This window comes from Somniosus microcephalus, chromosome 2 (genome assembly GCF_052327205.1).
Source record: "Somniosus microcephalus isolate GS21.2 chromosome 2, FLI_Smic_1.0, whole genome shotgun sequence".
NCBI classification, from domain to species: domain Eukaryota; kingdom Metazoa; phylum Chordata; class Chondrichthyes; order Squaliformes; family Somniosidae; genus Somniosus; species Somniosus microcephalus.
Genome location: NC_140988.1, coordinates 377,428,998 through 377,445,647, shown reverse-complemented (window position 1 = coordinate 377,445,647; position 16,650 = coordinate 377,428,998). Strand labels below are relative to the sequence as shown.

The window sequence follows — 16,650 nt, the reverse complement described above, 5'->3', positions numbered from 1 at the left end:
GGGATATGGAGATTGGGCAGGAAAGTGGAGTTTAGGTCGATGATCAGCGGAGCATGCTCGAGGGACTGTATGGCCTACTCCTGCTCTTATTTCTTATGGTCTTATGCTACGGACCAAGAGCTGGAAAGTGGGATTAGGCTGGAGAGCTCTTTTTCGGCCGGCACAGACACGATGGGCCGAATGGCCTCCTTCTGTGCCGTAAATTTCTAGGATTCTATGAGCGCCTGTATCAAGGGTTAACAAGTGTCATCCTGCAGCTCAGGCCCAATCCAAAGTGTGGAGGCTGGGAGCTTTTCCACAGCCAAGGAGATGTTGGATAAAAATTTCACACAGCCAATTCTGAAATCCTGTGACAGCTTTGCTGGATTGTTTTCAGAGAGAGTTGGGCTATAAATTATTTCCAGAAAGTTGGTACTTACGCTCTGGAGATCCTACAAGGCAGCAGGAACAACAAAGGACAAAGAAATCAGAATTTAATCCCTCCTGAAAATACATATAACTGTCACGCAGGCTGGTTTTTGATCATCTTTCCCTGCAAACTTACTCCCCGCTCCTCTACTGAAAGTTTTGACCCATACAGGGGTACCTGTTTTTACTCTCTTACCCCAGTACCTTGCCCAAGAGCCCATTGTGAACATAGAAAGTGAGCAGGGGGAGGGCATTCAATCATGAAGGGCAGAACAGTCAGCCCAATCCTATCCTCCTTTGATGGCCATGCAGGTGTTACAGAAAGCAATGGATAGAGATCAGCAGGGAGCGAGTGGGGAGGGGAAAGCGGGGGAGAGGGGGAGGTGGAGAGCGGGGGAGAGGGGGAGGTGGAGAGCAGGGGAGAGGGGGAGGTGGAGAGTGGGGAGCGAGTGGGGAGAGGGAGAGTAGGGAGGGTGAGTAGGGAGGGGGAGAGTGGGGAGGGGGAGAGTGGGGAGGGGGAGAGTAGGGAGGGGGAGAGTGGGGAGGTGGAGAGTAGGGAGGGTGAGTAGGGAGGGGGAGAGTAGGGAGGGGGAGAGTAGGGAGGGGGAGAGTGGGGAGGGGGAGAGTGGGGAGGTGGAGAGCGGGGAGGGAGTGGGGAGAGGGAGAGTAGGGAGGGTGAGTAGGGAGGGGGAGAGTAGGGAGCGGGAGAGTGGGGGGGAGAGTGGGGAGGGGGAGAGGGAGAGCGGGGAGGGGGAGAGCGAGGGAGGGTGAGAGCGAGGGAGGGGGAGAGCAGGGGAGGGGGAGAGCAGGGGAGGGGGATAGAGGGGGAGGGGGAGAGCGGGGAGGGGAGAGCGAGGGAGGGGGAGAGCGAGGGAGGGGGAGAGCGGGGGAGGGGGAGAGCGAGGGAGGGGGAGAGCGGGGGAGGGGGAGAGCGAGGGAGGGGGAGAGCAGGGGAGGGGGAGAGCGAGGGAGGGGGAGAGCAGGGGAGGGGGAGAGCGAGGGAGGGGGAGAGCGGGGAGGGGGAGAGCGGGGAGGGGGAGAGCGGGGAGGGGGAGAGCGAGGGAGGGGGAGAGCAGGGGAGGGGGAGAGCAGGGAGGGGGAGAGCAGGGGAGGGGGAGAGAGGGGGAGGGGGAGAGAGGGGGAGGGGGAGAGAGGGAGAGGGGGAGAGAGGGGGGAAGCGGGAGAGGGGGAGAGAGGGGGGAAGCGAGGGAGGGGGAGAGAGGGGGAGGGGGAGAGAGGGGGAGGGGAGAGAGGGGGAGGGGGAAAGAGGGGGAGGGGAGAGAGGGGGGAGCGAGGGAGGGGGAGAGAGGGGGAGGGGGAGAGAGGGGGAGGGGGAGAGAGGGGGAGGGGGAGAGAGGGGGAGGGGGAAAGAGGGGGAGGGGAGAGAGGGGGGAGCGAGGGAGGGGGAGAGAGGGGGAGGGGGAAAGAGGGGGAGGGGAGAGAGGGGGGAGCGAGGGAGGGGGAGAGCAGGGGTGGGAGAAAGCAGGGGAGGGGGAGGGGGAGGGGGAGGGGGAAAGTGGGAAGTAGCAGAGTGGGGGAGGTGCAGAGTGTGTGGAGTGAGGCAGTGTGGGAGCGAGGGTGTATCTAAGGTGCAATCTAAACATTTTAAAATTCTCATCCTTGTTTTCAAATCCCTCCATGACCTCGCACTCCCTATCTCTGTAATCTCCTCCAGTCCTACAATCCTCTGAGATACCAGCGCTCCTCCAATTATGACCTCTTGCGCATCCCTGATTATAATCGCTCCACCACTGGTGGCCGTGCCTTCAGCTGCCTGGGCCCCAAGCTCTAAAATTCCCTCCCTAAACATCTCCGCCTCTCTCCCTTCCTCTCCTCCTTTAAGATGCTGCTTAAAACTCACTTCTTTGATCTGCCCTAATATCTCATGTGGCTCGGTGTCAAATGATTGTCTGATAATCACTTCTGTGAAGCGCCTTGGGCCATTTTTACGATGTTAAAGGCACTGTATAAATACAAGTTGTTGCTGCTCTGGTTTGTGCTTGACTGCTCGGGCTATATACAGCCCAACATTTTGCTTTGTTGAATGCAGCTGTGTTGAGGTCAGAAATACCGAGTGCCCGAACTCCTTAATTTTTGCCCGGATGTTTTAACCCTTGGCCCACACATAGTCGACAATTGCCTCCATTCACACATCGTTCCCAGGTATGAGCCACCCCCCCTGAACCCCGAAGCCCCAAGGTGACGCACTTACTTCTCCAGCAGAGTGAGAGCCGTGGTTGGATTCACCCGCAGGTACTTGCAGCTGGCCTGGCCGTAATCGGCCAGGTACGTTGACCAGTCCCACTGGATGAAGAGATCCAGAAGCTGTGTGGGCAAAATGGAGCAGAGCATTAGAATGACTGCAGAGGGCTCGGTGCTGTGGGAACAGCCTCACACATTGTGACATCTCCCCCAAAACTAGCGACACAGCGACGATGCTGAACAGCCAGGAACACCCCCTTCACCAAAACAGGCGGGAGTTTTACAGACTATCCTTCAAAGGCATACATGTCAACAAAGGCTGCCAATAAAAATAAGGGAACCAAAAAAATGAATTTGCTCCAAATATTTTTCAAACATACTTGACATGGAATTACACAGTATTTACCGCACAGAAACAGGCCCAACTGGTCTATGCCGGTGTTTGTGCTCCACACGAGCCTCCTCCCACCCCTCTTCCTCTCACCCTATCAACATATCCTTCTATTCCTTTCTCCCTCATGCGTTTATCTAGATTCCCCTTAAATGCATCTGTACTATTCTCCTCAACCACTCCCTGTGGTCGTGAGTTCCACATTCTCACCACTCTCTGGAGCGCCATAGTGGACTGTCCCTTCTTACTTGAGAAACTTAACACCACAAATATGGTTTGTAACACTAAAAGTTACAAAGATTCCAAGAAATGGTGACTAAACTTACCCATATACTGCAGTACCATTGTGAGGTTTAAAATGCACCCAACATTGCTTCAGAAGAAATAAAAACAGAAAATGCTGGAAGGTTCCTCGACCTGCAACGTTAACTCTGTTTCTCTCTCCACAGATGCTGCCTGACCTGCTGAGTATTTCCAGCATTTTCTGTTTTTATTTCAGATTTCCAGCATCCGCGGTATTTTGCTTTTGCTTCACAAGAGGTCTTTTGCATCTCCAAGAAGCCAAGGGTTTCACCTCATGGAGCTTCTCCGAGCTTTGACTCTCAGCTGAGCACAGCAGCCGATTAGTTCCGAGTCGTCGTCAGTGCTTCCGATCCCGAGAATTTTTCTTTAATGCTTGATAGCAAGAGTGGCCATTCCTAGTAACAGGAATGCGCTCCAGCACAAAGCGAACAAACCACTTTTTGGGCCTTTAAAGGTGAATATTAATTTATTTCTTCAGTATTCAAAACCGCTAAAGTAACCCAGTAGAATTGTCACCAAAATCTCCTTCGCTAGCTCTCCGTAAGAACATAAGAGATAGGAGCAGGAGTCGGCCATTCGGCCCCTCGAGCCTGCTCCGCCATTCAATAAGATCATGGCTGATCTTCTACCTCACCTCCACTTTCCTGAACTATCCCCATATCCCTTAATATTGAAAAATCTATCGATCTCTGTCTTGAATATACTCAACGACTGAGCCTCCACAACCCTCTGGGGTAGAAAATTCCAAAGATTCACCACCCTCTGAGTGAAGAAATTTCTCCTCATCTCAGTCCTAAATGACCGACCCCTTATCCTGAGACTGTGACCCCTGGTTCTAGACTCCCCAGCCAGGGGAAACATCCTCCCTGCATCTACCCTGTCAAGTCCTGTAAGAATTTTGTATGTTTCAATGAGATCACCTCTCATTCTTGTAAACTCTAGAGAATATAGGCCTAGTCTACTCATGCCATGTTCTTGCCCACACACTTAGCTTGTCTATATCCCCTTGAAGCCTCTTTGCATCCTCCTCACAACTTACATTCCCACCCAGCTTTGTATCATCAGCAAACTTGGATAGATTACATTTGGTCCCCTCATCCAAATCATTGCTATAGATTGTGAATAGCTGAGGCCCAAGCACTGATCCTTGCGGTACCCCACTAGTTACAGCCTGCCAACCCGAAAATGACCCGTTTATTCCTACTCCCTGTTTTCTGTCCGTTAACCAATCCTCAATCCATGCTAGTATATTACCCCCAATCCCATGAGTCCTAATTTTGTTTAATAACCTCTTGTGTGGCACCTTATCGAATGCCTTCTGAAAATCCAAATACACCACATCCACTGGTTCCCCCTTATCTATTCTGCTCGTTACAATCTCAAAAAACTCGAACAGATTCGTCAAACACGATTTCCCTTTCATAAATCCGTGTTGACTCTGCCCAATCCTATTATTATTTTCTAAGTGTCCTGTTACCACATCCTTACTCATAGATTCTAGCATTTCCCCTACTACTGATGTCAGGCTAACTGGTCTGTAGTTCCCCGCTTTCTCCTTTCTTAAATAGTGGGGTTACATTTGCCACCTTCCAATCCATGGGAACCGTTCTAGAATCGATGGAATTTTGGAAGATGACAACCAATGCATCCACTATCTCTATAGCCACCTCTTTCAAAACCCTAGGATGTAGGCCATCTGGTCCAGGAGGTTTATCGGCTTTCAGTCCCATTAATTTCTCCAGTACTATTATTTTACGAAGACTAATTTCTTTCAGTTCCTCATTCTCACTAGAGCCTTGGCTCTCCACTATTTCCGGGAAGTTTTTTGCGTCTTCTTCCGTGAAGACAGACACAAAGTATTTGTTTAAATTCTCTGCCATTTCCTTATTCCCCAGTATAATTTCTCCTGTCTCAGCCTGTAAGGGACCCACATTTACTTTTGCTAATCTTTTCCTTTTTACATACCTATAGCAGCTTTTACAGTCTGTTTTTATGTCTCTTGCTAGTTTACTCTCATATTCTATTTTCCCTTTCTTTATCAATTTCTTGGTCCTCCTTTGCTGAATTCTAAAATCCTCCCAATCCTCAGGCTTACTACTCTTCTTGGCAGCATTATAGTCTCTTCCTTTGATCGAATACTATCTTTAACTTCTCGTTAGCCACGGTTGTACCACTTTTCCTGTGGGGTTTTTGTGCCTTCAAGGAATGTATATTTGTTGTAAATTATGTGTTAATTCTTTAAATGCTTGTCTACCGTCATACCTTTTAATGTAGTTTCCCAATCTACCGTAGCCAACTCGCCCCTCATACCTACATAGTTTGCTTTGTTTAGATTTAAGACCCTAGTTTTGGATTTAACTAAATCACTTTCAAACTCAATATAAAATTGTATCATATTATGGTCACTCTTCCCTAAAGGGCCTCTTTACTCCAAGGTTATTAATTAACCCTTTCTCATTACACAATACTAGATCTAAAATAGCCTGTTTCCTAATTGGTTCCTCAACATACTGATCTAGAAAACTATCTTGCATATATTCCATGAATTCACCCTCCACACTATTACTGCAAATTTGGTTTGCCCAGTCTATATGTAGATTAAAGTCCCCCATGATTGCTGTATTACCCTCGTTACATGCGCCTCTAATTTCCTGATTTATACTCTGTCCTACATTACAACTACTGTTTGGGGGCCTAAAAACAACTCCCACCAATGTTTTCTGCCCCTTGCTGTTTCTTAGCTCCGCCAAAACTGATTCTACTTCTTGATTTCGGAGCTAAGATCCTTTCTCTCTACTGTCTTTATCCCATCCTTTATTATCAGGGCTACCCCTCCTCCTTTTCCATTTTGCCTATCTCTTCTAAAAGTCAAGTATCCTGGAATATCAGAAAACCGTTTCTTTTCTGAAACCAGAATCCAAGCAGTTTTGTAACTGGTTGAAGTTATAAGTTCCAAAGACGAGGGTAATTTTGGAACCGTTCTCTGCTGATTGAGGGTTGGTTTCAGTCCAGAAGTTTCACGCACATTCTTTTTAGCGTCAATTTCTGTCAAATTCAGAATGCACCTGTTCGCAATGTTTCTTCCGACTATCCGCCTTATTCTCAGCAAACGAATCCGGTGCACAAAAGGCAAAGTGCCCTCCTGCCCACTTACTGCAACGGCAAACTGAATGTCCCACTCCCCGTGAAACTTTCCTCCAACCTTCACCCAATCTCAAGCCACTGTTTTACTGGAGGATCCACTGGTGCCTCAGGCAAAGAGATTCGTCACAGAAGTCATTAGGCTGAGATGAGGAGGAATTTCTTCACTCAGAGGGTGGTGAATCTTTGGAATTCTCTACCCCAGAGGGCTGTGGAGGCTCAGTTGTTGAGTATATTCAAGACTGAGATCGATCGATTATTGGCTACTAGGGGAATCAGGAGATATGGGGATCGGGCTGGAAAGTGGAGTTGAGGTTGAAGATCAGCCATGATGTTACTGAATGGTGAAGCAGGCTCGAGGGGCCACACTGGAATCAATCTAGTGAACCTTCGTTGCACTGCCCCCAAGGCAAGTACATCCTTCCTTAGATAAGGAGACCAAAACTGTGCACAGTACTCCAGGTGTGGTTGATTAATCTACTACCGAAATGGTGCATAACACGGGTAGAAAATGCTAGATTTCAGCACCGTGGATATACTTGCCTTGGAGGCGGTGCAACGAAGGTTCACTAGATTGATTCCTGGGATGAGAGGGCTGTCCTATGAGGAGAAATTGTGTAGAATGGGCCGATACTCTCTGGAGTTTAGAAGAATGAAACATACAAGATTCTGAGGGGGATTGACAGGGTAGATGCTGAGAGGCTGTTTCCCCCTGGCTGGAGTGTCTAGAACCAGGGGTCACAGTCTCAGGATAAGGGGTCGGCCATTTAAGACCGAGAGGAGGAGGAATTTCTTCACTCAGAGGGTTGTGAATCTTTGGAATTCTCTGCCCCAGAGGGCTGTGAATGCTGAGTCGTTGAGTATATTCAAGGCTGAGATCGATAAGATTTTTGGACTCTAGGGGAATCAAGGGATATGGAGATCGGGCGGGAAAGTGGAGTTGAGGTCGATGATCAGCCATGATCTTACTGAATGGCGGAGCAGGCTCGAGGGGCTGTATTGTTTACTCCCACTCTTATTTCTTATGTAACCAAAGGAAAGTAAAGCGCTCACGACATTCAACAAAAACACTCGCGCACTCTGCTTTTCGCCCATTTTACCAACAAACGCGTGCAAAGGTTAAAGTTCACACGCACACGCCGCGCGAATATCAGTATCGAGGTCACACGGCCAAGGACGTGTCTGTCACTCATATTTTTTTTTAAATTTCCTGATCAGAAATGGAATTTTCCACATCTAGATTCCCAATTTGCCACATGTGGGCCAGTGGCTGACATATTCGGGAACACTGCTCTCACTGAGTCTGCTTAGCAGCTGAAGACATTTCCGTTTCTGTCAGCTTGCCAACACTCTTGCCTCGGAGTCAGAAGGTCGTGGGTTCAATCCCCACTGCAGGGCTTGAGTGCACGACCTAGGTTGACACTCCAGTGCAGTACTGAGGGAGTGCTTCTGCGCGTTCAGGTGGATGCGTAAAAAGGTCACATTCAAAGACATTCTTCCCCTGAAATAACACCAAAAACCGGATTCACTGGTTATGCAGCTTGCTGCTGTTCGCAGGATCTTGCTGCGCACAACATACCTGTCGATTTTTTCGCCCACGTAACAATAGTGACTGCGCTCCAAAATGACTAACAGAATTACGTCGCGATTACAACAAGCAAGCGGTGAGGAGGACACAAAGAGCCTGCAATGGGATATAGGCAGGTTAAATGAGTGGGCAATAAGGTGGTGGATGGAGTATAATGTGGGGAAATGTGAGGTTATTCACTTTGGTAAGAAAAATAGAAAATAGAATATTTTTTAAATGATGAGAAACTATTAAACGTTGGTGTTCAGAGTGATTTAGGTGTTCTCGTACAGGAAATAGAGAGTTAGCCTGCAGGCACAGCAAGCAATAAGGAAGGCAAATGGCATGTTGGCCTTTATTGCAAGGGGGCTGGAGTATAAGAGTAAGGAAGTCTTACTACAGTTGTACAGGGCTTTGGTGAGACCACACCTGGAGTACTGGGCACAGCTTTGGTCTCCTTATCTGAGGAAGGACATACTTGCCTTAGAGGTGGAGCAACAAAGGTTCACCACATTGATTCCTGGGATGACAGGGTTGATCTTATGAGGAGAGATTAAGGAGAATGGGCCTATACTCTCGGGAATTTAGAAGAATGAGAGATATAAGAATCTGAGGGGGATTGACAGGGTAGATGCTGAGGGGTTGTTTCCCCTGGCTGGAGAGTCTAGAACTAGGGGGCACAGTCTCAGGATAAAGGATCGGTCAATTAAGACTGAGATGAGGAGGAATTTCTTCACTCAGAGGGTTGTGTATCTTTGGAATTCTGATGCTGAATCATTGAGTATATTCAAGGCTGAGATCGATAGATTTCTGGACTCTCGGGGAATCAAGGGACATGGAGGTCAGGCAGGAAAGTGGAGTTGAGGTCGATGATCAGCCATGATCTTATTGAATGGCGGAGCAGACTCGAGGGGCTGTACGGCCTACTCCTGCTCCTATTTCTTCTGCCTGAAATTCTTACAGTGCCAATGTGAGTTTTACTCACATTTCCCACACCGGCCAGCCTCGGATTGAGCACCGTGCCTCAGACTCACCGGGCTTCAAGCCTGCTCCAAACGCCAGGATCTGCTGCCAACTAACTGACTTGGGTCAGCAGAATGAGGAAACTTGTCTAATCAGCCTGCACTGGATTTGAACCCAATGGTTTCAAGAGATTAATGGGCAGTGGGCTGATTGACTGCGCCGTCCAGTCCCCGAGTCCATATCCCTTCTAATCTCTGCCTCTCCCTTGAATCTTTCCCTTGCATGTAACAAACAGATTAGGTGTAAAGCACTTCCTTCCAGTTTAACAATACAGCTGGGTTTCTTTGTGTCTCCGAGCAGAGGTTTAGAGTTCATGAGATAGAGTGCCCGCACGTGTCTCACTGCTCCACAGAGTTCAAACTAAGGTTACTGGCAGCAGGCCAGCCGCACACCAAGTATGTGAAATATTCTTCATACTTCAAAAAAAAAAGCTGCACAGGTTACAATTAATGCTCATCAATCTCTACCGGCAGCTCTGTAAGTACATGTTTGCAAATAGCGTGCGAGGGAAACACACCGATTATTACGATGAGTGGATTGTGATTGATGGCTGGAGTCTGCCACACACGTACACTGCAAGCGCACTGCACGAGCGAACGGTGGCATAGTGGTTATGTTGCTGGACTAGTAATCCAGAGGCAGGAATCCCACCATGGCAGCTGGGGAATTTAAATTCAGTTAATTAAATAAATCAAGAATGAAAAGCTGTATCAGTAATGGTGGCCATGAAACTGTCGGGAAAAACCCATCTGTTTCACCAATGCCCCTTTACGGAAGAAAATCTGCCGTCATTACCCGGTCTGGCCTATATGTGACTACAGACCCACAGCAATGTGGTTGACTCTTAACTGCCCTCTGAAATGGCCGAGCAAGCCACTCAGTTAAGGGCAATTAGGGATGGGATGGGCAATAAATGCTGGCCTTGCCAGCAACGCCCGCAAATTAATTTTTAAAAACATGCGCGCGCACACACACGCTGCATATACGTTACACGCACACACACACTCACTGTACACGCAAAGCACTGTCAAAGATGAGAAAGACAGCAGCCAACTCACACTGATTACAGAATGTGAAGCAATGCTTTGTGACCTGCTTCTCACGGTCAAGGGTAGGACAATAAAAAAGTTCAGATTGAGGTCGAGTGCTTTAGAAACTGGAAGCTACACATTGTGCCTCCTCGACTCACACTCGCACACGGAAACTGGCCTGAAATGCTTTAGATCAATTGGCTCGTAATGGAATTATCAAAGTTAATCTCTGTTTCTGCAGCAGTTCTTACGACATTTTACTATGGCCTAGAAATTGAGTGCCCTTAGCGCTGATTTTGCGGCGCTAGAGGGCCTAGCGCTGCATTTGGCGCCGGCGCCGAAATTGCCTGGGGCCCTTACGCCGCGGTAGACCGGTAGCGCTGCGCCGGCACCGATGACGTCATCGGTGTGCGCAGCGTCCCGGTTGCCATGCCGACGGGCCCCAGCGCCGAAATTCAGTTGCGGCCGCCTCGCCCGTGACAGCCGCAACTAAGACTCTGGCAACAGAGTCTTACGAGTCTTTGCGCCGGCGCATTAAAGGCCCCGCGGCGGCCGGCCGCTTTCCCGCCGGCCGCCTGGCCGCAGCTCCCTCCCCGGACTTCCCCCCCACCCCCCCCGGAACAGAAGCAAGCCCGGCACTTGTCCGAGGTGCCGGGCTCATTTTTTAAAAGATTTTCGCGGGCCGCGATCGGGTGCAGGCAGCTCCTCCTTAAGGGAAGGAGGCCTGCACTTCCCGAGCCTGCCGCACCGCATCGGGTGCCGCAGCGCCGGAATTGCGGCGCGAAACGGCAGTTAGCGCCGATTTACCGCCGCAAAGACCCTTCAGTAGCGCCGGCAGCCGTTTGGGCGCGGCCCTGCTGAATTTTTGGCGCGCGCAGGGGGACTTAGCGCCGGCACTAACTTCCGGCGCTAAAGCCCTGGCTAAGCCAAAACTCAATTTCTAGGCCTATGTTTCTTACCCCCGTTCCCAACAGGCACTGTTTCCTATTGGGGCACGGTGGCCCAGGGGTTAGCAATCCCAAATTCCAGAGCCTTGGCCAAATGTGTGCTGACAGATTATTCGACTGTGGTGGCTGTCACACCTTGGCACGAAACGTGCGAGTGTGCGAACATTCCAGCAGGGGTCACTGGACTGGGTTCAGGACGCTGGGCGGTTTGCCTGTCTCCTGTATTATGTGGCGTAACAGCAGAACACAGCCTGAGGCAAATGGAACCGGGACAAAGTTCACACGGGTCACTTGCTGAGAGTACAGGAGACACCGGGGAAGCAGCATCCAGGGCATCAGTGGGTAAAAGGGAGCGACTTCATGGCCAGTCGCTGACTCCGACAATCCTATTCAACACTGGCTCAGTGGGTAGCACTCTCGTCTGAGTCAGAAGGTCGTGGGTTCAAGTCCCACTCCAGAGACTTGAGCACAAAATCCAGGCTGACTCTCCCAGTGCTGAGGGAGCGCTGCACTGTCGGAGGTGCCGTCTTGCAGATGAGACGTTAAACCGAGGCCCCGTCTGCTCTCTCAGGTGGATGTAAAAAAGATCCCATGGCATTATTTCGAAGCAGAGCAGGGGAATTATCCCCGGTGTCCTGGCCAACATTTATCCCTCAATCAACATCACTAAAACAGATGATCTGGTCATTATCACATTGTTTTTGTGGGATCTTCTTGTGCGTAAATTGGCTGCCGCATTTCCGACATTACAACAGTGACGACACTTCAAAAAGTACTTCATTGGCATTCAGCGCTTTGGGACGTCCTGAGGTCGTGAAAGGCGCTACAGAAATGTTCTTTCTTTCTTTCAGATGAGACGTTAAAGCAAGATTAGGTGCTCGTATTGAAAGAACAGCTGAGTGCCCATTGTCACGGCCAACATTCATCCCTCAACCAACAGCGCCACAAACAGATTGAAACTTATCTCATTGGTGTGGGCAATTTGGCAGCTGGTTAGCATCACATCAGATGCTGCACCTCAAAAGTAATCTACATGGAGGAGAAAGGGGGTGTGAAGATTCACCAACACTGGGAGAGTGTCTCACAGGGAGGAGAAGGGGGTGTGAAGATTCACTGACACTGGGAGGGTCTCACAGGGAGGAGAAGGGGGTGTGAAGATTCACTGACACTGGGAGAGAGTCTCACAGGGAGGAGAAGGGGGTGTGAAGATTCACCAACACTGGGAGAGTCTCTCACAGGGAGGAGAAGGGGGTGTGAAGATTCACTGACACTGGGAGAGTCTCACAGGGAGGAGAAGGGGGTGTGAAGATTCACTGACACTGGGAGAGTCTCACAGGGAGGAGAAGGGGGTGTGAAGATTCACTGACACTGGGAGAGAGTCTCACAGGGAGGAGAAGGGGGTATGAAGATTCACTGACACTGGGAGAGTCTCACAGGGAGGAGAAGGGGGTGTGAAGATTCACTGACACTGGGAGAGAGTCTCACAGGGAGGAGAAGGGGGTGTGAAGATTCACTGACACTGGGAGAGAGTCCCACAGGGAGGAGAAGGGGGTGTGAAGATTCACTGACACTGGGAGAGAGTCTCACAGGGAGGAGAAGGGGGTGTGAAGATTCACTGACACTGGGAGAGTCTCACAGGGAGGAGAAGGGGGTGTGAAGATTCACTGACACTGGGAGAGAGTCTCACAGGGAGGAGAAGGGGGTGTGAAGATTCACTGACACTGGGAGAGAGTCTCACAGGGAGGAGAAGGGGGTGTGAAGGTTCACTGACACTGGGAGAGTCCCACAGGGAGGAGACGGGGTGAAGAGTCACTGACACTGGGAGAAGTAGCATATGAAGCAGTCACAGGTATTTTGAGCGGGCTTTTTGGACTGACAAAGTGTTCTCTAGCCTCCATTTTGATCCCATAAGAATGACTTGCATTTCTACAACGCCTTTCACGACCACCGGATCAAAGTGCTTTACAGCCAATGAAGTACTTTTTAATTGAAGTGTAGTCACTGTTATAATGTCGGAACCGCGGCAGCCAATTTGCGCACAGCAAGAACCCACAAACAGCAATGTGATAATGACCAGATAATCTGTTTTTAGGCGTTGGTTGAGGGGTAACTATTGGCCAGGACACCGACGATATCTCCCCTGCTCTTCTTCGAAATTGTGCCACAGGATCTTTTACATCCACCTGAGAGAGCTGACTGGACCTTGGTTTAATGTCTCATCCAAAAGACGGCACCTCCGACAGCTCAGCTCTCTCTCAGCACTGCACTGGGAGTGTCAGCCTGGATTTTGTGCTCAAGTCTCTGAAGTGGGACTTGAACCCACAACCTTCTGACTCAAGAGGCAGGAGTGCTACCCACTGAGTCACGGCTGACACTAAACCAAAGTATTGAGAAGCCAGGTGAGGGGACGAGAATTCTAGCTTTGTTGCTGCCCATATCCTAACTCGCACCAAGTCCCACTCACCAAACAACACTGTGCAGGCTGTCCTGCATTGACTCCCAGCCCTCAAAGGCCTCGATTTTAAAATTCTCACCCTCATGCTCAAATCCCTCCATGGCTTTGCCCCTCCCTATGTCTGTGAGCTCTTCCAGTCCTGAAACCCTCTGAGATATCTGCGCCCCTCCAATTCTGGCCTCTTGCGCGTCCCCCGATTGTCATCGCTCCACAGTTGGCGGCCGTGCTATTAGCTGCCTGGGCCCAAAGCTCTGGAATTCCTTCCCTAAACCTCTCCGACTCTCCACTTCTCTCCTCCTTTAAGACGCTCCTTAAAACCTAGTTCTTTGACCAAGCTGTGGTCACCTGTCATAAGAACATAAGAAATAAGAGCAGGAGTAGGCCATGCAGCCCCTCGAGCCTGCTCCGCCATTCAATAAGATCATGGCTGACCATCGACCTCAACTACACTTTCCCACCTGATCACAACATCCCTTGATTCCCCTAGAGTCCAAAAATCTATCGATCTCAGCCTTGAATATACTCGAAGACTCAGCATCCACAGCCCTCTGCGGTAAAGCATTCCAAAGATTCACCACCCTCTGAGTGAAGAAATTCTTCCGCATCTCAGTCTTAAATGGCCGACCCCTTATCCTGAGACTATGACCCTTAGTTCAAGACTCTCCAGCCAGGGGAAACAACCTCTCAGCATCTACCCTGTCAATCCCCCTCAGAATCTTATATGTTTCAATGAGATCACCTCCCATTCTTCTAAACTCCAGAGAGTATAGGCCCATTCTAATATCTCCTTCTGAGGCTCGGTGTCAAATTTTGTCTGATAACGTTCCTGTGAAGCGCCTTGGGAGGTTTCACTATGTTAAAGGCACTACAGTGTATAAAAGCAAGTTGTTGTCATTCTTCATAAAGTGTATGAGAGAAACCATTGTGAATCAGGAAACCATGGTTAGATAATTACGTTTCACAGGTTCGCCTGCAGCTTACAGAGAGAGGGCAAATCAGCCCCGGTGTGAAACACGCCCCTGTGGTGGGTGTGCTTCTTACAATCTGCCACCAGTTTGACACACGCAACCCACATCTGACTCTGTCTAAAGGGGGCATGGGGTCAGATCTGATCTCTGCGCATCGGAATAAAAAGTGCCGCAACAACAAATCATGAATAGTTTTGAGAAGAGTAAAGTAAATAAGGGGAAACTGTTTCCAGTGGCAGAAGGGTCAGTTACCAGGGGACACAGATTTAAGGGGACTGGCAAAAGAACCAGAGGGTGAGATAAGGAGCAATGACTTCACGAGTTGCAGTTGTGATCTGGAATGCGCTGCCTGAAAGGGCGGTGGAAGCAGATTCAATGGGAACTCTCAAAAGGGAATTGGAGATATACTTGAAGGGAAAAAATTTGGGGGAAAGAGCGGGGCGGAGCGGGGGGGGGTGGGAGGGGGCGGTGTGGGACGAATTGGATCGCTCTTTCAGAGAGCCGGCACAGGCGCGATGGGCTGAGTGGCCTCCTCCTGTGCTGTAAGGTGCTTTGATGAGCAAAGAACACCGGGAGACTTGAAGGCAAACTCCACACAAGAACAGTCCACAGGCCCAACGGAATGGCACAGGAAAGGTTAAAGGTTACCAGCCTTGGCTCTCCTGGGTAAGTAAGGGGAACCATCAGAGCCAGGCTTGCTTCTGTTGGTCACTGCGCAGCAGGTGAGGACTGAATCGGGCCCGGCTGTGATGCCCTGCCATGGTCGAATGGCCTGCTGAAACAGGCCCGCCAGGCTCGTGCGTGAAGAATGGCCATTTTAGGCGAGGTAATGGCGGGGGTGGGGTGGGGATTGGAGGCAAGAGAAGAACTTGTATTTCTGAAGCACCTCATCACATCTTTGGATCGTCCTAACGTGCCCCGTAGCCAATGGGTTACTTTCGAAGCGCAGCCACTGTTATTACATAGGCAAACGTGGCGGCCAATTTGCACATGGCAAGGTCCCACAAACAGCAAATGCACAGAGTGCCGGGTTAACCTGTTTATCTGTGCTGCTGGGTGAGGGAGGAACCTCTTGCTCTTGGAATTGTGCCACGGGATCCTTTCTGCCCAGCTGAACATCTGAAAGACGGCACCTCCGACAAGGCAGCACTCCCTGATTACTGCACCCAGGCTCCGCCTCGATTATGGACTCAACCCCTGCTCTACAGCTTGTCCTCATTCCGAGGTAGTAACACTGCCAACTGAGCCAAAATGACACTGGGGAGCAAGGGAATTTAGTGGAAAGAAGGGCGGGAAAAGAGAGGAGACAGCGTGAAAGGAGGAAGAAAGATCAAATTTGCGTTTCTCCAGCGTCTTTCACGACCTCAGGACGTCCCAAAGTGCTTTACAGCCAACGAAGTACTTTTGAAGTGTAGTCACTGTTGTAATGTAGGAAACACAGCAGCCAATTTGCACACAGCAAGCTCCCACAAACAGCAATGAAATAATGACCAGATAATCTGTTTTAGGTGTTGGTTGAGGAATAAATATTGGCCAGGATGCCGGGGAGAACTCCCCCGGCTCTTCTTCGAGATAGTGCCATGGTATCTTCTACGTCCACCTGAGAGGGGCAGACGGGGGCCTCGGTTTAACGTCTCATCCGAAAGACGGCACCTCCGACAGTGCAGCGCTCCCTCAGTACCGCGCTGGCAGTGTCGGCTTGGATTATGTGGTCGGGTCTCTGCAGACGAGCTTGAAGCCACGACCTTTGGACTCGAGAGGCGAGAGCATGCTGCCAACTGAGCCACAGCTGACACCTGGGCTGAAACGGAGCAAGAAATAATGAAGAAGGCGGGGGGCGGGGGGGAGCTCTCTCGATGCTCTGGTCCCCCCGCCGTGTATCCGCAGTGCTGTGTTTTTTTTGCACTGCCTCGTGCCAATTTGTTACAAAAATAATTATAAAAGAAAAACAAAACAGTTAGAAAGCTTTGCCTGGTGCAACCTGTATCACATCTGTACTCATTTACTGTGTGAGCACACTAACCTCCCACTGACCCGCTGGGGAAACAAGGACGTCACCTTACCTCGAGGTGAACTTTTCTGCTATCTTTGTTATGAGTAATATAATGCTGATTAAACACGGCTCCACGGCAACAGATGCAATTGTGCAGTAGTACTTCCTCTTACTGTGTGTGTGTGAGAGGGAGAGAGAGAGAGAGAGAGCAGCGACTTTGC

General features: G+C 50.0%; 1 protein-coding gene across 2 annotated transcripts in view; it reads right to left on the bottom strand.

Moving 5' to 3' along the window:
• Positions 1-16,650, bottom strand: part of LOC147123782 (exocyst complex component 6B-like) — an 860,046-nt gene that overhangs the window by 7,501 nt on the left and 835,895 nt on the right. For both annotated transcript variants that reach the window (XM_085975948.1, XM_085975954.1), the window contains one exon: positions 2,621-2,733. In XM_085975948.1, coding sequence (XP_085832074.1) covers positions 2,621-2,733 — 113 coding nt within the window. The remainder of the gene's footprint in view (positions 1-2,620; positions 2,734-16,650) is intronic.